Raw genomic sequence first — 27792 nt, 5'->3', positions numbered from 1 at the left:
AAAAGCTATTAAGAGATATGACATCTACAAGAAGTCTACAGACACCGGTAATGTGGGAGAAATAGAAAAAAAATACTTATATGTTTGATTCTAATTGAAGTAGTGTATAAGGAAAGGTGAAATTACTACAATAATATTGTAAATAACAACGTGAATTTAACAAACAAAACAAAACTTGAGGAACTTCATTTTACAAAATTCAGATTCACTGGATTATCTTTCATCTCTGAATTCTGAAAGATGATAATGAAAGTCTACTTAAAAGTATTTTCAAGAAATCATCCAGAGCAGAGGTGGTACCTGGTAAGTGAAGTAATAGAATCTAATATAGTTAGGAGGCATAAAAGTAGCCCTTGCAATTGCAGGACTGATATCTGATCTTAGTAATGACACATTTTCAGGCTTTTTTATAGAAATACATTATACTTTCCTTATAGAAAATTTTACTATAAACTGTTACCAAGAAAGGCAAAGCTGCAAAAATGGATTACTTCTAAGTCATCTAATAAAACAGGACCCTGAGCACTAAGAAGGAAGTAAGACTACTAAATAACTTTGGATTTAAGTATTTCAAAAGTTTCATTCAGTTAGCTCTACAGTATCCTGAATTTCCTGAATGGTTAGAGTTGTTCAGCAGTCATTTTGGGCCTCTGTGTGATTAGGAAACTTGGCTAAGGAGGGGAAGCAATTCCTGTCTGAGGTGTTCATGCTCAGTAGCAACCAGAGCATTAAAAAATCTGATTTTGGAAATTAATTTTGTTTTGATCTGAATAGCATGGAGGGTTTTAACAAAAACTCAGTGGTCCCAACCACTGGCTGAAACTTTTATTAGTTACTTATGAACAGCATTTGCTGTCTCTTTGCCAGCAACTCTGGAATGCCTTTAGCTATATTTTACTAGCTGTCTGAAACAGAAGAATGAAAAAGTGTGCTTCGCTTTCAGTGTGAAAATATCAGCTTATAGATTTATTTCAGTTGAAAGACAACGGAATAGATGATAACTTTTCATGACATAAAAGAACAAAGTGGTGGGTATTTAGACCAGGGGAAAACACGGTTATTCACATTGGACTCTGCAGAAGTGTTGGTACTTTGCATTTTTTACAATTGTGTGAAGTGTTTAGGTGTCCAAATATCTACTTAGAAATCATTTGGAAATCTCAGGCTTGTTAACCATAGTCTTCGTTTTTAGAGATCAGTTATCTTCTCTATATGTAGTTGCTTACTGCCATTTGAGTTGCCTCAGGATGGCCTCCTTGGCATCCCGCGATCATGCAGGTTTCTCCTGTGTAGTCTGTCATAACTGCCAGCCTGCAGGGGATTTCACTGTACCCTAGATGTCACAAATAATGTTTGATCACTGTCTGCGGGCAGTGGAACCACATCTTATCTTTGAAAATAAAGATGACATTCTTGCAGACACCTATATGTAAATGATTGTATTTACATTCATATTAATATAAATGCATTCAGATTGCATGTTTGATTTTTTTAGTGCTGTTCTGCAGTTCTTATTCTCTGATGAGAAAAAAAAAGTATGGATGTGGCTGGTGAATCAAATTGTTCTTTAGGGTCGGCTGAGTACCCTGAGCATAACAGCAATTTAGACATTGTAGACACACATATTAACACATACGTGTAGGTGTCTTAATCTTGAATTGGATCCCACCGGTAGATACCTGATAATCATATAGAAAAGTAAAAGCCTTAGGGCTGGATCCACAGAAATAGTTGCAAAAGAATGTATTTGCTTTAACATCTCTCATACAGGAGTATGGATTTTCCTGGCTGTGTCAGACAGAGCATAAGTATGTCTGTCAGGCAGTACCAGAATGTTCTATGGCTTCAGTGACATATTTAGCAGTAGTACAGTACTTGCTTGTTCATCAGCATCTATGCCAACACAATGTAATGGTAAATGCACATTTAAATAGCTCTGAATTCATGGAGCGCTTAAGACAGTAAAAGCTTCCAAATGAATAATTGCTTCACACAGACAGCTTTTGCATCCTAAATTGCTCAGTGGTTGGACTTTAAAATAGCCTGTGTTTCTATTAGTTAATCTTTAAGCACTATAGAAAAGGCAACAGACTGCGAAAGGATTCATATAAGAAATGAATGCAGCATGGTAATAGTGGGAAAAAAATAATCAGAACTGTTTCCTCCTGGGAACGCTTATAAAAGGGGCAACGAAACAAGTTTCTTGCCTGCAGATGGTTATGAACACAACATATTTTTTTCTCAAACTACATTTTTGCCATTTTGAATTTAAAATATTTTCAGTTTTCTATGACTTCCCTACAGAACAAAATCTTTGCAATATATTCTGATGAAGGAAATCAACATACTGTGCCTGGGGGTATCATTTTCTTACTTGCTGAGTAGACATGTTAATGTTAGTGTGGTCAGAACTTTTCTTCAATCTAACCAAGATCCTCAAAACCAATGTAGTACTTTTTAAAAATCCATGTTTAAAACATAAGGTGATATTCTTTTCTGCAACGCACTGCATATTTGATCTATACCATATCATAAGTGTAAAATTCTGTCTGGACACAACCATCTCATTGATAGTTTTTCATGTGGAGTAGGTTGAATACTAGATGAGAGTCTGGCTACAGTTTTCTGTATGGTTTATACTTTAGCATACAGAGCTTATGAGGTCCTTTTTTTTTTTTTTTTCTCCCAAAAAAGGAGAACTAGAAGCTTGTGAATCTATTCACATATTAAATATTAAAATACGTGACAGCAGTTGTCAGACTAATTTCCACAACTTTGGTGCACAATAAAACCACAGAGAAACTGTAATAAATGGATTGCATATATCTTTGTCTAAATTATCAATTGTAAGTTAGCACTTCCACTTCTACCTCACTGATGATGAGCAGTTAGGCAGCAACCCTGCTTACATGATTTATAAATCTGTAGAGACATGTCTGCATGGCACTTGTGGCACTCTTGGCAGTATATGCTATAATCGAAGAATGAAAATGTCCATTACCAGAAAGAAAATATCTTCCTTTCCATTCAGTTGGGCAAAGCACTAAGTAGAATGTGCATTTGGTAATAATATCAAAATTATCTGTGTTTGCTGACCATATGAAATTCATATGATTTTGGGAGATTTTTTTTTTTTTTCCTGTTTACTAATGTCAGATATAAAAAAACAAAAAACCAAAACAGACGATCCTTGGGTTTAGTTCTACAGTTCTGAGCTCTTGGTTTATTAAAATTTTTATTTGTGTGGACTTTCTTAGGTTATATTCAATTGGAGGTCGGGATGGAAGTTCGTGTTTGAGTTCAATGGAATATTACGATCCTCACACAAATAAATGGAATATGTGTGCTCCTATGTGTAAGAGAAGAGGAGGTGTAGGAGTGGCTACATGTGATGGATTTCTATATGCAGTTGGAGGCCATGATGCTCCTGCTTCTAACCACTGTTCCAGACTGCTGGACTATGTAGAAAGGTACCCAATTACACATGCATTGTTTGAATACATTATAATGTCCAGTAGCATAATTTTCTTAGGTACATGATGGTAAAGTTAAACTGATGTTTTTACACCAAGAAATGTCAAATAATTACTTACTAGAAAATTCCACAGAAGTTTATAGAATTCAATTTTTTTGAAGGTTATTTTCTTTCCCTTTTTTTTCCCCACAGTACTATTATGTAATATCATGGACACAAAAATCCACTCTTCACCTCTCATTTAAGAAATCCTGGGTTTTAAGGCACAATACTACACATTGAAGAGTAATAAAATAAACTTTGCAGAGACAAAAATTCAGCCTTGAAATAGTTTTGTAACACCAAATTGTTAGAAGCATTTTGTAACTAAAATGTAGCCGAGCAAAGAAGAAATATAGAACTGTTTAAGTGATAGATATTTACAGTACATAGTATTGCTTCCTTTAGCAACATCACCACTTTCTGATGTGTCGATACAAGCTGTATACATTCTATTTACAGTACACTGATTTTTGCAAGTGGGTATTCTGCAAATTCAAGAAGATCTAGTAGGGCAGTAAGGCACAATTGGAGTGATTATAGCATTCAATTTCGAGGTACTCTTCAAATGTTTCAATGGTTTGACTTTTCCTTTTCTGTATGCTTTAAAATAAAATAAGGAAAATACACTCTCAAAATATGTACGGGTTGCAAAGGTTAAAGTAAGTATGTTTGAGCAGCTGGTTTATCTTAACATAGAAGTAAAGATAGGTGCTGGGAGAGATTTATCTATTTATTTTCTGATGGGGTTAAACTTTAATTGAATGTCAGTTATTTCTTCTGCTGAATGTGGCTTGGCATTTAAGTTACCCAATATGTAATCCAAAGATTATAAGTTAAAATTTACTCCTTATGTTATCCATATGTTTTTGCTCAGTCTTAGACTCTTTTCCATCTCCACTGCATATAAGCAAAGGTCACAGACTGCCAAATACAATAATTCTTGCCTCCAACAGATGGGAGTTCATCAGAAAAATACCATGATGCCTGTGCTTACAGGGCCTATCTTCATGGACCTCTATTTATAAGGAACAATAACAAGAATTTTCAGTGAAATAAATTTATATTAAGACTATTACTGACAATATTAATACATATGAAATCTTTCCAACTACTTCTGCTTATTGTAAGGGAGCTTTACTTTCATTTTGCAGTCTCTGAAAGAAGACCTTTCTGGAGCTGAAGACAAACCACCTCCCATCGCATTTGTCTTTCTCAAGGGGATATTGTGACAACAAACTAAACCACATATACTTAAGCTATTTTATGTGCTTGTATCTGAATGACATTATACAGTGTTGCTTGTCTTAAGTATTTTTGCAATGATAGCAAAAAATGTGAATAGTATACTTTATGGGCAGTTAGCTTCCAGAGTCAAAGTTGTGACTAACAAATCAGAACTTGTGAGGCTATTAGCTTGCATAAAGTGGATGTGAATTATCCAGTGAACTCCAATAAAACGTGAAAAAACTGTCATGGCCCTCACAGTGATTGATAAGTTTATAAGGTAGCTAGGATGTGATTTAATGTGTCTATTTTTACATTAAAAAATAATGCATCATCTTCAAAAAATAAAACCTGCTCAATAATTTAGGAAACCAATGACTAGTAAGTGGTAAGGTCTATTATAGTAAATTATTTTATGTCTCTGAAAGTTTTACTTTCTGTAAATATCACTTTTTTAACTCCCTCCTCTTCAGTCCTTTTGTCATTCTGATACAGCCTAATAAGATGTGCTTTATTCAAATGCCAGTTTGCTCCTCTTGAACTGTTGAACCAGACATAATGTTTTTAAAACTATTTTTGAGATTACGTAGATCTAGTGAGAGCAGATATGTGTTTTTTAAATGCTACTGCTTAAATTCTGCTCAGTAGTTACTAGGAGTCCTAGTTTGATCTCTTTGAAGGTTGATGCAATTGTAAAGGTTTTCCTATGGATTCAAGCATTCTAAAAGAAAATAATAGTTATGCTTGTCAGCTCTTCACAAGCTGGGCAAATACAATGCTGTATTCTTATTTAAAGTTAAAATATCTAGTTCCTTTTTAGGAATTACAAAATTTTGGAGATATTTTGGCAGATTTTGTGAAGCAGCTTTATTTTCCAAATGTTAGTCAAAACTTTACAGCTATTAAAAACATAAGCAAGTGATCTATAGTTTTTCCCCTTCATCTCACCTTGATTTCAAATTGATTTCTTTCTACATTCAGGAACTTTTACCATAACCCTTCTCACCCTAGGGCTTACCTGGTTATTATAAAGATGAAATGTACAGTTGTTTTTAGCAGAAGAAAGGATATAAAAAATCTCAGACATTTTCCTGGCAATTACAAAAACCTAGTTCTTGTGCAGTTCTATTTTGTTGTCAGAATTGAGTTACAAGAATTCTGTTTAACTTTTATACCTGTTAATTAAAAAAAAAAAAAAAGTAAAAAAAATATAAATTGTTTTTAGTTTCCCTGCTTTTACACCTCCTCACCTTGGTCCTTATAATTCAAGTGTAGTATATCAAAGAGTCTATTAAAGAGTCTTTAGGCAGGTGAAGATACAATGCACACTGGTGCATTTCACTGGCTGGGAAACTCAGCTAGAAACAGACAATGCTGTTGTTGAAAAAGTCACACAGTCTTTGAAAAAGTCACACAGTCTTTGAAAAAGTCACACAGTCTTTGAAAAAATCCATTCAAAACCTATTTTTTTCTTTTTTTGGCTTATTACACATACATTTCCCTTCCACATATTCAAGCATTGCTTTAAAGTATTTTCCTCTCAAGTTTTAAAATACATTTATCAATATTTAGATATTTAACTCAAAAATTCTTAAGGAAGGATAGAATAGAAAAATGAAAGAATGTGAATAAATAAAATAAATTGTAAAATAATAAAATAAAATGAACAACACAATCAATTTAATGGTATTTTAGATGTAAAAAATCAAACACAAAATTTTAACATCTTATTTCGTGAGGCATTCCGATAAAGCCAGAAGGATTAGTAGTCAGTACATGAGCAGATTTTTTTTTTTCAAAATTTATTCGGCTGTCAAGAACAGTTTCATCAGGGTTAAAGACAATTCTTTTACTGTCTAATTTGAAGGCCATATTTATGAACAACAAGGCATTTATAAGCAAAGTAGTATAATGTTGTTGCAACATTTATATTAAAAAGTTAAACATTTCCCAGTATTCACGTGTAACATGGGACTTCAAACACTATTCCTACTAGTTCCTTACTGAAAATATGAATGACTGAAATAGCTACAAGAACCCTTACAATCAGCCTTTGTATTGAAAGCCTGAAATTTTCCTTTTTTGTAAAGTATATGTATATACAGCTTTCTGTAGGATTATCAACTTCTAGTTAATAAGGTTTAGAGTACAAGTAAATATGTTGAAAGAACTTTACTATCTCTAAAAAAATTAATCTAGAGCTAATACTGTCTCTTAAAGGTGTAGGAGATAGTGGTTTGTAGTCTCATAACAATATAGTAGCTAGGGGACTTGTAAATAAAAAAGATTTTTAGCCAATATAGAGTTCCTTTATAATTATTTTAGAGAAATTATCATGCCCAAAATGTGATCTACCTTACACTTAAGCAAATGTCTAAAGTCAGTCAAAGGATTTGTGTCTTTAAACTGTTTGTCAAGTGATTCTGCTACATAGTAGGGATGCTTAAGGACAAATAACATTAATTCTTTTATAATGTGAAACAGTATTCTATTTTAGTAATATCTGTCATCTAAAAATGAGGTATCTAGTTTAACCTACTACTCCAGACAGTCCTAGTAACAAAGTGAGAGGCACTATCAAGAGGTGATTAATTTCTGTTTTACAGATGTCTAAAATAGATATAATGGAAGTGCTTCTGAATTTAATTGATTTTTCTTGTTAATGAATATCTGAATTAATGGCTTAGGCTAAATGTTTAATTTTAAAGTGACTCTCATTATACAAAAGGAATTTTGGCCTCAGTTTTAACAATTCCGTGGTGGTTACTGCTTGTACTACTCTCCTCACTTGAGCAAATGTCACGAGAATCTAACTCTAATGCAGTTAAGCATATGCCCTGAATACTTAGGAAGGTTTTCTGGCTATGAACATTGTGTAGGATAATTGTAGAAATTAAAATATGGTGTAATAGAATTTTAGAAAAAAACATTTTTAATGTGCTACAAGAAATATCCAATTTAAAATATTTACATTAAAGTATACATACATCCAGATATTGCTTTTATATCCTTCTCAAACTGCTTTTTATGACACCTTATCCCACAAATACCCTGGTTTATTCCAAAAGGTTAGCTGAGCAAAAGTTCATAATCAACATTTAGAGGTTTGAATTGGGAACACAATAAATGTGTGCTAAATAGGATGCTAAAGGATTCCACCCACCCCACCCCACCCCCCACTGGAAAGTGAAGATCAGCATGAAACAACACTTATCTTCTCCCTGGACATTCAGTTTCCTTTCTCTTTCCTCAGGTATGACCCAAAAACTGATACATGGACAATGGTGGCTCCACTGAGTATGCCTCGAGATGCTGTTGGTGTCTGTCTCCTTGGTGACAAATTATATGCAGTAGGTGGCTACGATGGTCAAACATACCTGAACACTATGGAAGCTTATGACCCTCAAACTAATGAATGGACACAGGTAATCAGAAAGTGTTTGTTTGTTTGTAACATATTTTGATAGTTGTACATAAAAACATTACTTTTCTGAAGAAAAAAAGAAAAAAAAAAAGTAGTATCTGAGGTTGCCATAGCTCTAAAACTAGTCTTAGTAGTTTATCAAATATTATGTCAGGAGTTTCCTCTGAAGATAAAGAAGAGAGAATTAGATTCTAAGAAACTGGAAAAAGACAGAATAAGCAGTCATTAGTATTATCTTGTTACTTTTCAGACAAAATTCCTGTTCTGATCAATTTTTATATCATTTTTTTTTCTTCATGCAGAAGAAATGTCATAAAAAGTGTCAAAATGGATCTGAAATTTTAATTGGTAACCAGTATGTCCTGCGGATCCTCATATGAAAATTTGTTTAGTTTTTGTAGAGAGCCAAGTTTTCATTTCATTTTTCAATTCACTTTTTCTTGGTTTTGTTGGATATTTTGAAATGTGTGCATGCATGTTCCTAATTTTGAACCATATACAAATTAATAGGTATAATAGAAACAGTGGTATAATGCAAGAATCTGGGGATTAGTGATTTGGTTGTAGAAAGAATGTATTTTATCACATCACAGTAGTGCTTGGAAAAATTTGGATTCATAGCAGACTTAAAAAGAAACAAAAGATTATTTCAACACTTTCTGTTATTAACTCTCTTTTTAGACTTTCTGAAAAAGTAATTTGTTCCACCAGTGTAGATGTCTACATCTGAATTAATCCCCCTAAGTTCCCTTTAAAGTTAATAAAGAAAAATATATACTTCAAAAGCATGATCTTATCCTAAAATAAATGTTTAAAATAGGCCAGATGTATTGTAATAAAAAAATGCCTATTTCTTTTTACGATTGTGAAGGGGGGCTTCTGTTGTCAACTTTAAATATAGACATACATGGTGTAAAGTTAATGCAGAAACCCATCTTTTTTACCTACTATTAATTAAATTAGAAGAGAACATTTTTATGACATTCTGTACGAAATAAGGAATTTTTGGAAGGTTTCTTTTCCCAAATCCACCAGTCCATGTAAAAAATCCATGAATAACCACATTTGGACAGATAGTTAGGAAATGTGTAACAGCTACAGCCTACAGATTATTGAAAACCCTCGCATGTCAACAGTACACAAAATTGATGACAGCTCTAAAATCACTTCTTTTTTCTGTTCTCACACTTTTAAATGAAAGATGTCCTATGTAAGTAACTTAAAAACTACAGTACTGGGATATTGTGGGTTGTATTTATTTTTAGCAGTTTATACTCCCATTAGTTTTGACCATTTTAGAATAAAGTTGACACAGCACTTTTGCAATCTCTTGCATGGCTTTGTTCCTGTTTAGCTAATTTGTATCTTTTTTTCTGCAGATGGCTTCCCTAAATATTGGAAGAGCTGGTGCCTGTGTTGTAGTCATCAAACAACCATGACTGTCAGCACTGATTAGAATTTTACTGACTGTGAAATTATTATTTTTCTATCAGACAATAAGAATGATAACTTAATGAGAACAAGGATTTAAACAGTGAATATGGTGTTGATCACAAACTTGAAGAAGTTTGGAAGTGAGAAAGATTTAATTATTTATGCCCTATAAAATCATAAAACCTGTTCATGATCAGTGTTCATGATCATGAAAAAAAAAATCAAGCTGTTGTAGGCATAAATATGTGAACATGGAGTAGTAAGTTCAGGTACTGTTCTCATGAATTTGTTCTGGAGAACTGGATAATCAAGGGACAGCTCTGCAGAAGGAGCAGGAGGGAATACAAGAATGGTTTTAATGTCCACAAGACTTTTAACTGCAGAAACATTAAAGTACATTTAATCACTTTTAAACTGTGTTTTTTTAAAAGACAAAAGTAGATAGTAATATAAAATCATCTGTTTAGGTCTCGTCTTCAAATGGGTTATGGCCTTTTCATTTAAACAGACAGTTTGGTTCTTACTGAAGGGAAGAGGTTGCAAAGTCTGGATATTCAGGTTTCATTCATAATGACTGACCTGTTGCTCTACAGTAGGAAGAAAAAAAAGAATAAAAGTAAACCTCCAAGGTGACTCTTTTTTGGTAACTTCAGATTTTACCTCCATGCCTGTGTTAATATATCGTGTAAGGGAGCGTATTGAAAGGGAAGCCTGTGTGTTTAACCTAATTGTACACAAAGCAATCCTTTGGCTTCACTAGGGCTTTGTTACAAATATGGGAGGCAAAATAACAGTTTCCTAATTCTTAATCTTATATTCAAATTAAGCATGTGGGTTCTGATCTCGTTGTTTAATGCATCTTCTGCATGTTGGAAGCTCATGAAAAGCTGGAAAATTAATACTGTTCCTTCACTGCATCATGTAACCAATGAACCATGACCAGAACAGTTCATAGAGCCTCTTCTAACATTTCAGGAGGGGTAAAAACACTACATTTTATTTATTTCTAATGCTTGTACATACACAACTTTTCCTGATTAAAGCTGCCAATTTATGACTTTCCACTTATGACTGAGAATAACTGCAAGGAGGGAATTGAAAATAAATGCAAGTCGGATAAGGAAAATTAGACCATTTGATCTAATAAAGTTCATATGGTAAATATACTAGTGTCATCTGTGCTTCCCTTTAGGGTTGACCATTTCTGGCAGTAAGGATGCTTTGAGCTTTTGCCGTGGCAGTAGATTTGACACTGATGCTTTCTATCTGCTCAGCTAAATCAATTCAAATCCTAAGGCCACTAATGGAATATGAAATTCTGCTATTCAGAGAGGCATAGGCTCTGGGAGAAGAACTACTAAGTATACCTCTTCCTTAAAGCCTAGCTGATCTTTAAGGAAACATTTCATGGTCCAGAAGCAGAAACCTCACAATCCTCTGTCTAGCAATTTTGAGAAGCAATTCTGGTTGTAGTTAAAAGAGTTTTCTTAGCAAAACCCTTTGAAACCATTTGAGTTTAAAAAATACATACAGCCACCTACTTGGGACATTTGATTTGACAATCTGTCTTTCCTTCTAACAGCATCAGCATGGATGGAGATCTTTGTTCCCTGACACAAATTGAACTTCAGTTGTGAAGCCTAAGTGTATTGGTTTAAATCTTTTAAATGCTTCTCTGTTCTAATTAGAAATCAGCTGCAAAATCTTCAATATTAGTTTTCCCCAGTGAGTTGGTTTATGAATTGCAATTAGTCTTCCACAGAGAAGCATGTCCATTTTTACACAACTATAACAACTTATTGAATAAAAGATGTTACAGCTCTACAAATTTTGCTTCACAAAATCATAAGCTTCTGAGACTAAACCAAGAAGATTCTAGAATTATAATTACAATTAAATATAGAAATTAGCATTTAGTTCACCTACAGATACCTAATGAATTTAGGAATTTAATTTTAACTTTATTCCCTGAACTTCCTTTTGATTACATTATATTCATACACAATAGAAATATGATTACTCTACCTATATACTGACCTTCAAGAAAGGATTACTTCTATTAATTGCAGCCCATGGCAGATTTTGTTTGTGTACCTTGATCATTGTTATCTTCAATTTATCCTCAATTTATTTTTTTATTCTCAATTTCCTTTTACACATTTTCAAATTGCCTTTATTTATCCAAAAAGAAACATTATTCCCGTGATTTTTTTCATTTATTCCACCTCTCTTATGCTGAAAGAATAAAATTATTTATTTTTTTATTTAGATTATGTAAAATCTAGCCACAATAAAAACCAAATCTGACTTCCAGATTCCTTTTACACACCTACATCAATATATTCTGCAGTTTCTTCTAAACAGAATTTAGGGATAATTTTTTGATAAAATTTTAAGTTTTTCTTACTGTTTTGTTAACTCTGCTGTTATTAAAAAAATAATAGTTTCACCTTTTATTTCAAGGGATTGGATTAAAAAATATATATATAATCTTAGTCTTGGTTTCTGTGATCCATTGAGAACCCTTTTTTATGTCTAAGACTTAAAATTGCTTCTGATAGGCAGACTTGTACTAAACAATATTACATTATAGAAATTTATCTCATCATTGTTAATGTATCATGGTACCTTTTCTTTCATATGATCCCTTTGATTTCACAGTATGAAAATCACCGTGGAATCAGATCTGCAACAAATATTAATTTCAGTGAAATCAATAATTAAAATCCTCAAAATTCTGCTTGTAAATGTTGTAGCTTATTATCCTGAATATTTCTGAAATATTAGCATTTTCTCTTCACTCTTCCATTCTTTTATTCATTTTAGCATGCTTTTTTTCCAGAATGTTAACTAGTTTTACTAGAAAGTCTGTTTCACACTAGCCTGTGCGTATACATAGGCCTTATACCTATTTTCTTCCTGTTGCCCAATCTTATATAAGAACACCTTTTGTATTAATCTAACATAAGTAAAACTAATAAAAATTAAGGTCCTCAGGGGTAACTCAAATTAAGGTCCTCTGGGACTACTGCAAAGCCTTGCATTTCTCTGTTCTATGGGTCAAAACCTCCTCTTTTTTATTTATTTATTAGAGATTTTATTTCTTTATTAGAGATTTTATTTCTTTCATTCTTGCTGCTTCTGGTTTTGAAATAGGAGGAATGTGAAGGACATAATGCTAGAAAATTTATTTATAAATGGACAAGTCTATACAGATTTTTATGTGAAGACAGGGAAAACAATACTGGCAGGAAGTAGTCATTCTTGTGCCTGAAGACTTGTATTCAAAAACTGGCATAGACATAAGGAAATCAGAATCATAGAATGGTGTGGGTTGGAAGGAACCTTAGAGATCACCTAGGTCCAGCCCCTTCTACTAGACACCTTCCACTAGACCAGGCTGCTCCAAGCCCCATCCATCCTGGCCTTGAACACTGCCAGGGATGGGGCATCCACAGCTTCTCTGGGCAACCTGTTCCAGTGCCTCACCACCCTCACAGTAAAGAATTTCCTTCTAATACCTAATCTAAATCTACCATCTTTCAGCTTAAAGCCATTCCCCCTTTTCCTGTCACTACTTGCCCTTGTATAAAGTCCCTCTCTAGCTTCCTTGAGGTACTGGAAGGCTGCTATAAGGTCTCCCTGGAACCTTTTCTTCTCCAGGCTCAACAACCCCAACCTTCTCAGCCTGTCTTCACAGAAGAGGTGCTCCAGCCCTCTGATCATCTCCATCTCTCTCCTCTGGAATTACTCCAACAAATCCGTGCCCTTCTTATGTTGGCAGCCCCCAGAGATGAACAGAGTACTCCAGGTGGGGTCTCATGAGAGTGGAGTAGAGGGGGAGAATCACCTCCCTCAACCTGCTGCTCATGATTCTTTTGATGCAGCCCAGGATATGGTTCGATTTCTGGGATGCAAGCATACATTGGCAGGCTATATTGAACTTTTTGTCCACCAACACTACGTCATTCTCTCAAGGCTGCTCTCAATCCACTTATCATCCAGCCTGTATTGCTTGGGATTGCTCTGACCCACATTCAGGACCTTGCACTTGGCCTTGTGGAACTCCATGAGGTTCTCATGGGCCCATCTTTCAAGCCTGTCAAGGTCCCACTTGATGGCATCCTTTCCTTCCAGCATGTAGATCGCACCACACAGCTTGGTGTTGTTGGCAAACTTACTGAGGGTGCAGTAAATCCCAGTGTCCATATTGCCAATAAAGATGTTAAAAATGTCAGTCCCAATACCAGCCCCTGAGGAGTGCCACTTACCACTGGTCTCCACTTGGATATTGAACTGTTGACCACACATCTTTGAGTGCACCCATCCAGCTAATTCCTTATCCACTCAGTGGTCCATCAATCAAATCTGTGTCTCTTTACTTTATAGACAAGGATATCATGCAGGACAGTGTCAATTGTCATGGTGGATGACATCAGTCACTATTCCCTCATCCTTCAATGCTGTAACCCCATCGTAGAAGGCCACCAAATTTTTCAGGCCCAATGTGCTTTTAGGGAAGCCATGCTGACTGTCACCAACCTCCTCCTTAGTTTCCATGTGACTTAGCATAGTTTCCAGGAGGATCTGCTCCATGGTCAGAGGTGAGACTGACTGGCCTATAGTTTCCTGGGTCTTCCTTTTTTCCCTTTGTAAAAAAGGGACTTAATTTTCCGCTTTTGCAGTGAGGAGAAACTTCACTGCACTGCCATGACTTCTCAAATATGATGGATAGTGGCTTAACAACTTCATCCACCAGTTCCCTCAGGACAAACAGATGCATCTCATCAGGTCCCATGGTCTTGTGTACCTTCAGGTTCCTTAGACGGTCCTGAACCTGATCTTCTCCAGTTGTGGGTCGTTCTTCATTCTCCCAGTTCCTGCCTTTGCATTTTGTGACTTGGGCAATATGGCTGGAGTACGTGCTGGTAAAGACTGAGGGAAACAAGTCGTTGAGTACCTCAGCCTTCTTGATATCCCAGGTAACCAGGTCTCCTGTTTCCCTGTGGAGAGGGCCCACATTTTCCCTGCTCTTCCTTTTATCACTGATGTATCTGTAGAAGCTTTTCTTGTTGCCCTTGATGTCCCTGGCCAGATTTAATTCTATCAAGGTTTCAGATTTCTTAACCTGATCCCTAGCTGCTCAGACAATTTCTCTGTACTCTTCCCAGGCTGTGGTTGAAATCTCCTATGAGAACCAGGGTTTGTGAATGTAAGACTGCTCCTATCTGTCTATAGAGGACCTCATCTGCTTGGTCTTCCTGGTTGGGTGGCCTATAGCAGACCCCCACTATAATGTCAACTGTCCCTGCCCTTCCTTTCATCCTGACCCATAAACTCTTGGCCAGCTCCTCCTCTGTCCCCAGGAGCTCCATGCACTCTGGCTGATTGTTGACATACAGGGCAACACCCCCTTCCTCATCTCCACTGTCTGTTCTTCCTAAAGAGCCTGTATCCTTCCATTCCAATGTCTCTGTGATGACAGTAAGATCATAGGCCTGCAGGTGTGTGCACATCTCTTAACATCTCTAAATGTTGTTTCTAGACAACATTTGAGGCTTTATAAATATGGAATAATTCAAATTGAACTCAATAGAAAAACTGATCAAGCAAAATAGGTAAATATTTTTCTATTACTCTGAGGGTGCCATTTTCAAGTTGTTTTTACCAATACAGTAGTGTTAAAAAATCCATTTTGGAAAAGAAAGACTATCGTGTGATCCTCTGTTGTTTATGGAACTGTTGATTACCTTGTAGTTTTGAGCCTTTCCTTTTAGTTATTTTTTACATTTACATTTTTTATTATTGACAGTGAGGGATGCTAGAAATATAATCAGTATTAGTGAAGATCTATGTAGAAAAACGTAATTTAATAGTCATTATGTAGTAGAGCTCTTTATTATTGCCATTTTGTGGTCCAATGTTATTGATATTTTTTCATTGAAATCAAAGCCACAAACAAGGCAATAAAAACATTTGAAGGTAAGAATGTTGTTACTTTGTCCTTAAATATAATTATTCAATACATATTTGTACATGTGTTTTTGCAATGAAAATACTAATATTGTTTAAAAGTAAAAGTAAATGTTAAAAAATCATTTTGCATATAGAACAGACTTCTAATCATATGAAACTGGGCAAATTATGAAGGCAATTTAAGGATGCTTTCAGGAAGTTTCCTGTCTCATAACATTACTCTCTTAAGCTAACATTAATTGACTTAAGGGAACCATTTTGGCAAAGACAAAGAATTATTTCCTTGAATATCATTCTCTTCTACAATGAACTGCCATTAATTAACCATTATTTAAAAAGCACTCATGTTAAAATGTATCTAAAAGGCTCTCTATATTATTCAGATTGTTTTATATGTTTAGCAGGTCCAAATAAATTCCCATTAATATATTTGCCAGTGACTTAAACACTTTTCAATTACATCAATAAAAATAACTCACAAATGAATTTGAAGTTATGCAAGTTTTAATGGCTCAGTCCTTGATGTCTCTGAACAAACACCAGAAACGTGCATCATGATTATGAACAAAATACAAATTTTCTGTAACAGAATTCACACTCTAGAAGTCTTTCCTTATTACTGTGCTCACAGTGGACTGGATATAACAGAATGTACCCTGTTACATATGACTTTGAAGTAGTTATTTCACAAGGAATGAATAGAGAAGGCAATTCTGCAAAGGCTTAAAAAAAGTTCCTGTAACTGTTATCAAATAGCAATAATAAATTACAATAATTCTGTAATATTGTGGGAAACTTAGACAATGACTATGTGCATGTATGGAATCTGGTGACACAACACCAAGTATGAAACTGTTTACTTATATAAAGTCCACAGCCTGGAACAGGACCTAGTGCACTTTTTTGACATTAAATCTCCCATACATATACTTGTGTTTAGTTTTATGTCCTCACAATCCAGCTGCACATTGGCTCTTGTAAAACACTGCTTTGCTACCTTTCTCCCTTCCCCACTCCCAGTTTCTGTTTATATTGCAGAGGCTTTCTGCCATTAGACGTATTTTCTCACAGATTTCTGATGAAAGCAAGAAGTATAATAATACACTATACCAGTAACAAATTACTTACAACTCTATATGCAAAGTGGGTGTGCATGTCATAAAAATAAAAGGTTTATTTTTCTTTTCCAAAGTAAAATTTCTTTGATAGGTCTTCAGTCTTTTAAATATCTACACATTGAAAAAAAAATGTAAACTTTCTAAAAATGTAAATATTTTTAATATGGAGCTTCCAACTATTTACAAATTACTCCAACTTTACAAAACTGTGTGTTTAGTCATGCAATATTTATCATGATCCCAGTGCTGGCATCCAGATCTCTTGTAGATGTTCAGGTTTGTGAATGTGTGTCATTGTCTCCAGATTTTTTCTATTCCAAAGGACATCTCGAGTTGAGTGAATAAAGTATCAAATGCAATATTTGGAACTCACATGTGAATCTTCTGTGTGGTATGCACAAATCAGAAATCAGGATCCCAGCCTGCTCAGAGAGCATGTTTCCAACCTTGGTAGAAGTTTGATTCAAAGTTAGCTTTCCTACCAAATAGAACATCCAGTGTAATTAGTATAATATTTATCAAAATACCAGAATAGAAATATCGTGTGAAGGATAATACAGTAGAATAACTGTATCTCAGAAATGTAAAAGGAATATTAGGGAAACAGATGTGTTTCTTGCAAGAAGACATTCCCCAGGGGTACTGGATTTTATTGCCAACAGAAGTGGTTTGATTTTAGGGAAATAACTTTGCAACCAATCTACTGGCTCATAAATTGAAATACTATTTGAAAGCAGTCATATTGCTGCATGTAAAATAGGGGCTTGACTTTGTACATTCACCACAACAGAAAAAATGTTATTTATCCCAAAGTAATCCTTAAAACCTCAATATTGAAAAACAGTAGCTCAGGTATATCTTAGAAGTCAGTAACTAGCTACATACTTTAAATTCTGTGAATATCAGGTTCTTGGAGTCTTTTGCATCTACTGCACCAAGCAGATATACTAGGTATTACAGGCTCTCTACCACCTCAGAGGAGAATCTGAATATGTAAAAGTAACTTCAGAAATACTTCATGTTGAAAAACAGTTTTTCCGTGCAATGTATCTGTTCTAACTTAAATGAGAATGTATAAAATATTCAACAGAATAATGATTCTTCAGCCTTATTCTAAATCCAGTGTAAAGCTGGTCAGATTGGTATAACCTTACATTTCATTGCAAATTCCCTCGTAATACCTCTGCTTCATAGTACATGGGGATTAGGTACACTTTAGAGGCAGAGGCACTGTGCAAAATCCTTCTATCAGCAAAACTTTGATTTCCACGTGTAAGACCACAGCTGCTGGAAATTAAACCATAAAGAAAATCACTAGCATAAGTAAGACATCCAGTGGTAGGGAACAATACAGCCCATAATTACTGGCTACCCACAGCTTCCCCTTGAGGATCTATGGAAATACTGTGGCGCGCAGTAGTACTAAGCAGTACTAGAGACTCAGCACTGGTGAGGCCGCACCTCAAATACTGTGTTCAGATTTGGGCCCCTCACTGCAAGAAAGACATTGAGATGCTGGAGTGTGTCCAGAGAAGGACAGCAAAGCTGGTGAAGGGTCTGGAGCACAAGTCTTATGAGGAATGGCTGAGGGAACTGGGGTTGTTTAGCCTGGAGAGGAGGAGGCTCAGGGGAGACATTGCTCTCTACAACTACCTGAAAGGAGGCTGTAGCAAGGTGGGTATTGGTCTCTTCTCCCAAGTAACAAGGAACAGGATAAGAGGAAATGGCCTCAGGTTGGGCCAGGGGAGGTTTAGATTGAATATTAGGAAAAAATTATTTACTGAAATGTTTATCAAGCATTGGAACAGGGGTGCCCAGAGAAGTGGTTGAGACACCATCCCTGGAGGTATTTAAAAGATGTGTAGACATGGGACTTAGGGACATGGTTCAGCGGTAGACTTGATAGTGCTAGAATAATGGTTGGAATCAAAGATCTTAAAGGTCTTTCCCAACATAAATTATTCCATGATTCAACGATTCTATGATTCTACGATTCTATGGAGCTGTCAAACATGTCACCCTCTAAGGGTTTGAAAAGCAGTCAATGCTGAGGTATAAACAACTTATAATTCTGTCACACCATATTTTCCCACATTTTCCATGATTACACGATGCTTAAAAAATACATTAAAATAATTAAAAAAATAAAAATGAAGGTGCAGAAGTCTAGGACTATGACTAATTCAGAATTAGGTCTGTGAACCAGGTTCGTATTCAGTCTTCACTTAGATGGGTAGGTTATATCTAAAGTCTGGTATCCTTAGTGAACTATTTTGAATTTAGAGGCTGTCCCCAGCAAAATTCACTGGAGAGGGCTACCTTTGAAGGCCTTCAGGAAGAAATAGTGTTTCAAAGGTGAGATATTATAATTAAGGAGATGAGCATTCAGTTTATTTGCCTCCACTTAAGTGTCTAATACCTTCTGAGATGCCCAGAATTATCTAAGATATCCACACTGGGCTAGTAGGTATGACACAGATGAAGTTTTGGAGTGGCAAAAGAAGTTCAGATGGGAAGCTCTAAAGTATCCCAGATGATATTAAAGTGCTTATGTATAGGCAAATAAAATCGATGATCCCTCTCACTCTTTCTATATATACATATATAAGCACCCAGTGCTATTAGATATTTGAAGGTGGCATTTTGCAACCCACCTAGGTGATAAGAAAGGCTGAATTTAAAAATGTTTTACTTCAGTTGCTTAAACCTGAAAACATTAACCTTGATTGTCCAATGAATGACACATGTAGTGTACATAGGTGTGAGAGCACACTCAGTACTCATTAATACTGGCATAATATGATTAAGTATGGGAAATTCTAAGTCAGAGAGATCCTGTTTATCATGAAAATTAGCTTTTGTGCATTACTTCAGTCAGAAATTCGTTCTGTAAGCAAATCATGAGTAAACCAGCCTTACTCAGCAGAGCTGTTAAAAAAAATCACCCATAGTAGTTGGTATTGCCTAATGTAAAGTTCTTGGTTTGGTTATTTTTTTGTTTCTATTTAATAGTAAAATTTGTCTGAGTGCGGTTCTGTAAAGATTCAGACAGCATATTTCAGTCACATAATGGAAAATCTCACATGTAGGCATAGTGTGGAAACAGAGTCTATCAGGGTTTAGGATTATTTTTTTTTTCTACATCTGTATATTTTCCAGCATATCAATTAATTGAAAATGGTAATTTGACCCATATGAACAGAAAAAGAGAAAGAAGACTTGCAATAGCAAGGTGAATAAATAAATATCCAGTTCTTTATTTCATTAATATCGTGTTCTCAAATATAGATAACCACTGTGTAAATGTCCACATTAGGATTATACATCCTAAGCTTTTTCTTATAGCTAAAGTAGCAAAATCAGTATTTCTAGGATATGATTAATCTCATTCTAAAGGTGAAATAAATCACACTTTAAAAGTGTGTTTCTGCTGGCTGCAAAAGGAGCCTAAAATGGCAAGTTCAAATGCAGACATTCACACTGTGCACACCTACATTTCTTAAGATAACTTTTAAGTCGGACAAGATGAATCTGTAAAATCTGATAAATGCCCAGAAGGAACTGGCCACACAAACATTTGTTTCAAATAATTATGACAGGAATTCCATTTAGAACATAACTGCAAGGCTCAACTACATACTGAACAAAAACAATTTCCCTGTTCTGAAATCAAGCACTATTATGATCTTCAGAGAGTGGATATTTTTGAGCTGCCAAATGACATGCAAAAGAAGTAAAAGATATGTCTTCATTAATAGAAGGAGAAAAAAGTATTCAGAAAATTGTAGCTGCAGCTCGTTACCTAAGCTGTAGGTATCCAACTAAATTTCAGGGATAAGGGATCAATTTAATACAGTAAGCTGCAAAACATGTCCATATAATTAAACAGTAAAAGCCTTCAGAACACAGAAATAAGACTATTTAAAAATTTTAGATTTATTAGATTGCTGTAATAAATGGTTATTAGTTATTCCAGGCCCTTGCGTAGGAAAACAAACTGGAGAAAAACAGACACCTCCCATCGGATGGTTCATCTCATATAAATACAGGCATACAGATAGATCACCTATTTGACATGCATGGTATTCCTCTGATTTATAAAGGTGCCAAAGTGACTAACTCAAATTTAGGCACCTAAATTTGTAGAAATCTCAACAATGAAGTGTAGAAAAATTCCAAGTAGTATGATCTGTCTAAAATCGTAAATCTGTTTGACTTTCTTATAGATTTATCCATGTTATCATTTACCTTGCAAATAGTTTACACCGTACTACATATCCTTTACCAGCTATATGTAGTCATAATTTAAGAATTATATTTTTTTTGTGATTAAAGACAAGTTTTGAAATAACTGATCCATTGTGCAACTATAGTACATACTTTTTTTTTTATGCAAATTCACAATCTTTCTTTGTGAGGTTCTGAAAAACTGGATTTATTGTTCATTTCATTGTAAATTGTGAATATTTAGCACTTCTTAAAAGCAAAGACAATTTTCTTTGCTCTTTAAATTTAGATGCTTATTTTTTATTCCATTTTTTGAAATTGTGGCTATATTTTATTTAAGATGTTTATGTAACATGTTTATGTGTGTGGAACCTTGCAGAAAAGTATATGGCAGGATTCTGCTGGAATTAGATTACACAACACATAATCTTTTCAAAACATGTTTTCTATGCCAGGAATCGAAGATAGTTTTGGTTATGTTTAGTTGAAATTAGGGAACTGAGAGTCATAAAAAAACAAAACAGAACAAAGATGAAACCAAGTTCTTCAATGAACTTAACTTGCTTGACTGCTGTCTTTCCCTTCTTCCCTCCTAAAAAGTCATAAAAACCCCCAAAACCTTCAACCATTAAACAGATAACATCTATGTCCTTTTTAATTTTTGTGTATGTTCACTAATTTGTGTTGTCATAAATAATAAATAAGCATAAAGTTACAATTAGACAGAGGAAGAGCCTTAACTAAAATAGCACAGAAGTAACTGTTGTGCACAGGATGAATGACTTCATTAACTGGAAAAAAAAAAAAAAAAAGACCTAAACAAAAACCAAAAGTAGTATTTTTTCTAGAATGGTGACATTAACATACAGTGTCTGTAGATTTATGCTGATGGATGACTTAATCTTTAACTACAAAGCTTCTGCCTTCACCTTGCATACCAGGAAGAGCTGGGATCAGATTATGGCTGCTTGCTCCATGTAAGAGACTGGAAACCAAGAGCTGAGTCTTCTCTGCCAATGGGAGATAGTTGAAGTAAGGATGATGTGGTTAGCAGTATGTCGTAAATATGAACTTTCCAGTGCTGTCATATGAGTGTGTTTTCAGATGTATTATATGAATTCTATGTCAAACTGGTCCAGTCAGAAGTTTTGAAGTTTTAGTTGAAAACAAAACTGTCAACATCTTGGGATGTTGAGGTATGAGTATATTTAGTATGGTAAGGAACTACAGAGCAAAATAAGTGCACAATGGTTTGGAATGTGAGAGAATAAACACATTATGAAAATGTACAAATATAGTTGTAAATACATTCAATTAAGCTGTCCTGAGTTTTGCAATATTTGCAGAGCAGTTTACTGAATGTTATGCTTTTACCATGATTCCCTTATATCTTGGACATGTGTGTATAAAATGCAAGTGAAGACATAGAGCACAATGTTAAATTTGTAACCTGGCTTTATTTAATATGACTTGTTTTTAAGGAATTTGAATCCTGAAAATCTCACTGCACAAAAATAAATATGCCTGGTTTTATGTTGCACAGGTGATTCTTTTAAATGGATATCGTAACACAATTAGGGTTTTAGCTTGCATGTCTTAAACTTGTCCATATCCAGTTTCTCTTAAGTAAATTCAAAGGGCAAGCATTTTCAGACTATGATAAAATTTAAGTCATTTATCCTTTTCTTAAGTCAGACTATCAAGACCATAATGAAATGACACATAAAATCATCAACAATTGACACTTTCAACTTTTTTGATCTCCTTTTATTGGAAACATAATGAAAGAACTTCTCCCCCTCAAAAAGAAGAAAAAAAAAGTCTACATGCACAGCCACATGTTTCAGGATTTAATTACAGTAAGAGACATGAACTGCAAGTGAGTCTGGATGCTGTTTAATATGATGATCAAGAAGAAAATATATTATCAGTGTCAAAAAATGGACCTGTTCAGGCAAAAGAGATGTCTTGAATCACGCATAGTTGGAATGGTTTAGTGTCTATAATGTTAAAAAGTGATGTAAAAAACCCTGTGTTATAGGATCTAGGAGTACTTCATATTTCCTGGGCCCACCTGTACATTCCAGATTTATTCTGACTTCATCCTACAGCGAGATCCAGCTGCACTCTCCACAGTTTGGGTGGACAGTTCAGATTGACCAAGATTCCATCAAATTTCTTTCTTTAGTTTTCATTTATAACCTAGGACAATCATGTATTCCCTGTTCTTAAAATCCTCTCCCATCTCTGTGAAACATGGATCATACTATATACTTAACATACACAGGCTTTATAAAAAGATATAGTAATATACGTTGATGACGATATGAAAGGGATGCATGACAGATAGGTTAAAAGTTCTGCCAAAGTCAAATCTGAATAGAGACTCCTGAAGCATGAAGAATGCACATACTAGAATTTGCATTAAGTGATTAACTCCTTGGAGAGACAAATACTTTAGACATGACTGCATCAATAAGCAGGAATTTTGAATAACATTATCAGACTTTCTAAGATGGACAGTTTAAATGCAGAAACTTTGCTGAGAGCATACTTCTCTAACATTTATCTTAACCTATTTTGGATGAGGGCTGCAGTGTCAAAATTCCTTTCTATAAAAGATGGTAGAAAATATTTAAGAAAGAAATTCTCATGTTCAGCTGAGTTTAACTTTTGATACAATAACTTTGCCATAGAAATCACTTTTCTTACTGTCTCAACATTTCCCTTGAGAAACATACAGTCAAACGTTGGGCAATTGTTCCTGATTCAAATTAATGAAAAGGAAGCTGTCAAATGTGGCCATGAGCTACATTCTATATCCTGGTAATTCACGTAATTTTTAATCTGTCAATAAGCTACATGGTCAAACCCGTCTGGCATGCTAACCTAACTTTTCGAAAAGTAATATGATAGGTTTTGAGCCCTGATCACTGTATTGCGGATTATGAATAAGATCATACACCAAGGGTCTTAGAATAACAAATCATGATGTTATATGAGGAGAGATTTTATTTATCAGAGATATTAAATTATTTAATACTTTGTGGTTCAAGATTCAGTTTTGAATCCTTGCATGAAAATGTAAGACCTAGAAAGGAACTGTATTTATGCTTTCTTGCTACTTTTTTATGCATTTCCTCCTTTTCTTTATCCATGTTTCATCCTATTCTCACTTCTAGATTTCTGTCCCATTCATATCATCATTTCTTTTTTCTAATGTTACAGTGCTTTCTATTTCCCTCCTTTTTCCAATTTTCTTCTTATTGTTGCATTCTACTTAGCCCCCAGGAACTTAAACTTTCTTACTTCTTTTTGTGGTGCGTCTCATTGTCTCCTTCATGCCTCATTTAATTGGAACTCGTAGTTTTCTTCTTCCTCTCAGTACTTTTCCTTCAACTTCCTCTTGTTTGTGTACATGTACTTCATCAAGAAGTCCTGCTTATGTTGTATTGGAAATGGATACATTACAGCTATCTATCCTTCCAGAGCCTTTGTAGTGACTTGACCTTTGCTGGATGCCAGGTGCCCATCAGAGCTGCTCTATGGCTCCCCTTCCTCAGCTGGACAGGAGAGAAAAATGTAACAAAAAACTTGTGGGACAAGACAAGGACAGGGAGAGATCACTCACCAGTTACAGTCATGGGCAAACCAGACTCAGCTGGGGAAAATTAGTTTAGTGTATTACCAATCAGATCAGAGTAGGACAATGAGAAATAACCCCAAAACTTAAAAACATCTTCCCCCCACGCCTTCCTTCTTCAGCTTAACTTTACTCCCATTTTTCTCTACCTCCTCTCTGCAACGACAAAGGGTGTCAGGGAATGAGGGTTTCAGCCAGTTCATTGCATGTTGTCTCTACCGCTTCATTATCTTCAGGGGGAGGACTCCTCATGCACTTCCCCTGCTCCAACTTGGAGTTGCTCCCATGGGAGACAGCTCTCCAAGAATTTTTCCAATGTGAGTCCTTTCCATAGGCTACAGTTCTTCATGAACTGCTCCAGTGTGGGTCCCTTCCACCGGGTGCAGCCCTTCAGGGACAGACTGCTCCAGCGTGGGTCCCACACAATGTCACAAGTCCTGACAGCAAATCTTCTCAGTTGTGGGCTCCTCACTTCATGGGGCCACAGGTCCTGCCAGAACTGCTCCAATGCAAGCTTCCCACAGGGTCACAGCCTCCTTCAGGCATCCACCTGCTCCAGTGGGGGGTCCTCCACAGGCTGCAGGTGGGGATCTGCTCCACTATTCACCTCCATGGGCTGCAGGGCACAGCCTGCTTCACCATGGGCTTCACCACAGGCTGCAGGAGAATCTCTGCTCCAGCACCTGGAGCACCTCCTGCCCTTCCTTCTGCACTGGCCTGGGTGTCTGCAGGGCTGTGCCTCTCACATATTCTCACTCCTCACTCTGGCTGCAATCTGTTGCACAGGGTTTTTTCACCCTTATTAAATGTTATACCAGAGGTGATACCCCTTTTGCTGAAGGACTTGACCTTGGCCAGTGATGGGTGTCTTGCAGCCAGCTGTCCTTGGCTCTATTAGACATCGGGGAAGCTTATAGCAGCTTCTCACAGAAGCCACCCCTTTACCCTCACCCCACCCCCCAACCTTGCCACACAAACCCAATACAGCCTTTCCTTTTGCCCTATTATAAGTATTGGGAAATGATTTTCCTTTTGATGAAGATGAGTTATTAGTTACCTTGACAGCCAAAAAATGAAAATAATTGCTAATTATAACATCATAAAGGCTTTTTCTCCTTCTATTGTCCAGAGCCATATTGCACAATATTTTCGTAATTTGCCCATCAGAAAGTTTTTGTATATATAAAGAACAAGCAGTTATTACTGTATCTGTTCATTTCCCTCTGATCATTCATGTTCAATGAAGTATTGTTTCATGCTGGATCAGTTACAAGGGGATGGACAGGAGGATCCAGAATCTACTGTACAAGGAGTTATTGTTGAGCACAGTGAAATTAAGGATGAAATAGACCATGATTACTGACTACAAAGGAAAAATAGGAAAAACTGATCACAAAGAGAAAGTAATTATTTACTGGATCATATTGGGCAGGTGCCATGATTTAACTCCAGCCAATAACTAAGCACCACATAGCCACTCACGCAGTCCATCCCCCACCTCCACAAAAGGATGGGGAAGGGAATTGGAAAGGAATGTAAAACTTAAGGGTTGAGATAAGGAAAATTAAATAATTAAAATAAAATTAAATTTAAAAAACCCTCAATAATAATAACAACAACAATTTTAAAGAAAAAGGGGGAGAAGGGGAGAGGAATAAAATCTAAATGGAAGGGAGAAAATGAAATAAGTGATGCACAATATAATTGCTTACCATCCACTGACTGATGCCCAGCTAGTCCCCAAGGGTTACTGAAACCCCAGCTGCTGTGAAAAGCACCTACTTTCAGGGGTCATTTCTGTAGCTGGTCACTAGAGGAGAGTGATCACATCAGTAAGGCTTTTCTGAGCAGCCATCAACAGGCCCCAGCCAACTCCCACCAGTTTATATACTCAGCATGACTCCCCATGGCATGGAACACCTCTTTGGCTAGTTGGGATCAGCTGTCCTGGCTGTGCCCTCTCCCAATTTCTTGTGCCCTTCCAGCCCTTTCACTGTGAAGGCCTGAGAAATGGAAGAGTCCTTGACTGAGTATAAACATGACCCAGCAACAACCAAACCCATCAGCGTGCTGTCACCATTGTTCTCACACCAAATCCAAAACACAGCACTTCACTACCTACTAAGAGAATTAACTCTATCCCATCTGAAACCAGAACAGCAGGGAAAAAAATTAGAGTGGTTAAGAATAAACTGTAGACAGAAACTAAAATAAGATGTTTAAGCAGGAGAAGACTAAAAATATGGAGCTACTTTCTTACAAGAATGCTTGGAAGCTAACTCAAAAATTGATTCATAAATGGCAAAGGATATAAAAACATACATTGTTCCTGTCTTAGATATCCTTATGCCTGATACCACTAAGCCCATTTCTTTACCACATTTTGGCCAGGCCCCCAGTCGTCCTGGGAGGACACTTATTGCCTTGCAACTTTGAAAAGTAAATGATGACAATGGAAGGTATCTAAAGCTGATACCATTCTTTACAAACTGTAAAATAATATCAAGGTTCTTAAACTAATACAGAGCAGCTTTTCTAGTAAAGTCCACAAAGTTCTCTGTTGCTCTCTTTTCACAGAAACATATTAATTTTGTTTACAAAAAAAAAAAAAAAAAAAAAAAAGCAGAAACAAATCACATTGATATTTTGATCCACAATTTCCTTTCATCCAAGGACTGAAAAAAGTGAATTTTTGTGAATTCATGATATTATACTCTCTCTGTAACATCGTGTTTAATTTTGTCATTTCCTATACCCATCTACCTTGCTGTTGGTGCCCAAACTACGATTAGGAGATTTCATAGAACACAATCTCCGCATTGCTGCAAACATGTCATTAGGTAGCACAGAATGAGAAGTTCATTGGGCCAGAGAAAGAAAGCATGAGCACCAGTGTGAGAAGGAGTACAACTCTCTAATTTGTTAATGTGGGTGTTCATCATAAAAAAAATTCTGGCTTTTGTCTCTGCATAAGATGTTTTATAGATTTTATAGATTTCAAAAGGAATCTGTAGATTTCAAAGGGAAAAATGATTTTTTCAGTAGCAGGCAAAGTGCATTTTGATTTCAAGGGACAGAACACTGTAATGGTCACAATGGTTTCATAAACCATTGGTTCAGAAAGCACAAAGTATTGCATTTTATGTAAACAGAAATTATTAAAAATATGCCAACAACGTAAGATAAATGTCTGAAGGCTTTTAAACCCTAATACAAGACAAATATTGTG

At 35.6% G+C, this 27792-nt stretch overlaps 1 protein-coding gene across 2 annotated transcripts in view; it reads left to right on the top strand.

The window, feature by feature from the left end:
* KLHL1 (kelch like family member 1) overlaps positions 1-13081 on the top strand; it is a 228455-nt gene extending 215374 nt beyond the window's left edge. Inside the window, exons 9-11 of one of the 2 annotated variants that reach the window (XM_037377835.1) lie at positions 3258-3470; positions 7995-8166; positions 9545-13081. In XM_037377835.1, coding sequence (XP_037233732.1) covers positions 3258-3470; positions 7995-8166; positions 9545-9604 — 445 coding nt within the window. In that variant the 3' untranslated portion in view covers positions 9605-13081. Of the gene's footprint in view, positions 1-3257; positions 3471-4668; positions 5314-7994; positions 8167-9544 lie in introns of those variants that run through there. The other variant, XM_037377836.1, reaches the window with a different exon arrangement.
* The last annotated feature ends 14711 nt before the right edge of the window (positions 13082-27792 follow it).

This window comes from Falco rusticolus, chromosome 2 (assembly GCF_015220075.1).
Source record: "Falco rusticolus isolate bFalRus1 chromosome 2, bFalRus1.pri, whole genome shotgun sequence".
NCBI classification, from domain to species: domain Eukaryota; kingdom Metazoa; phylum Chordata; class Aves; order Falconiformes; family Falconidae; genus Falco; species Falco rusticolus.
Note: the sequence above shows the minus strand (reverse complement) of the source record. Positions and strands in the feature narration are given on the sequence as shown.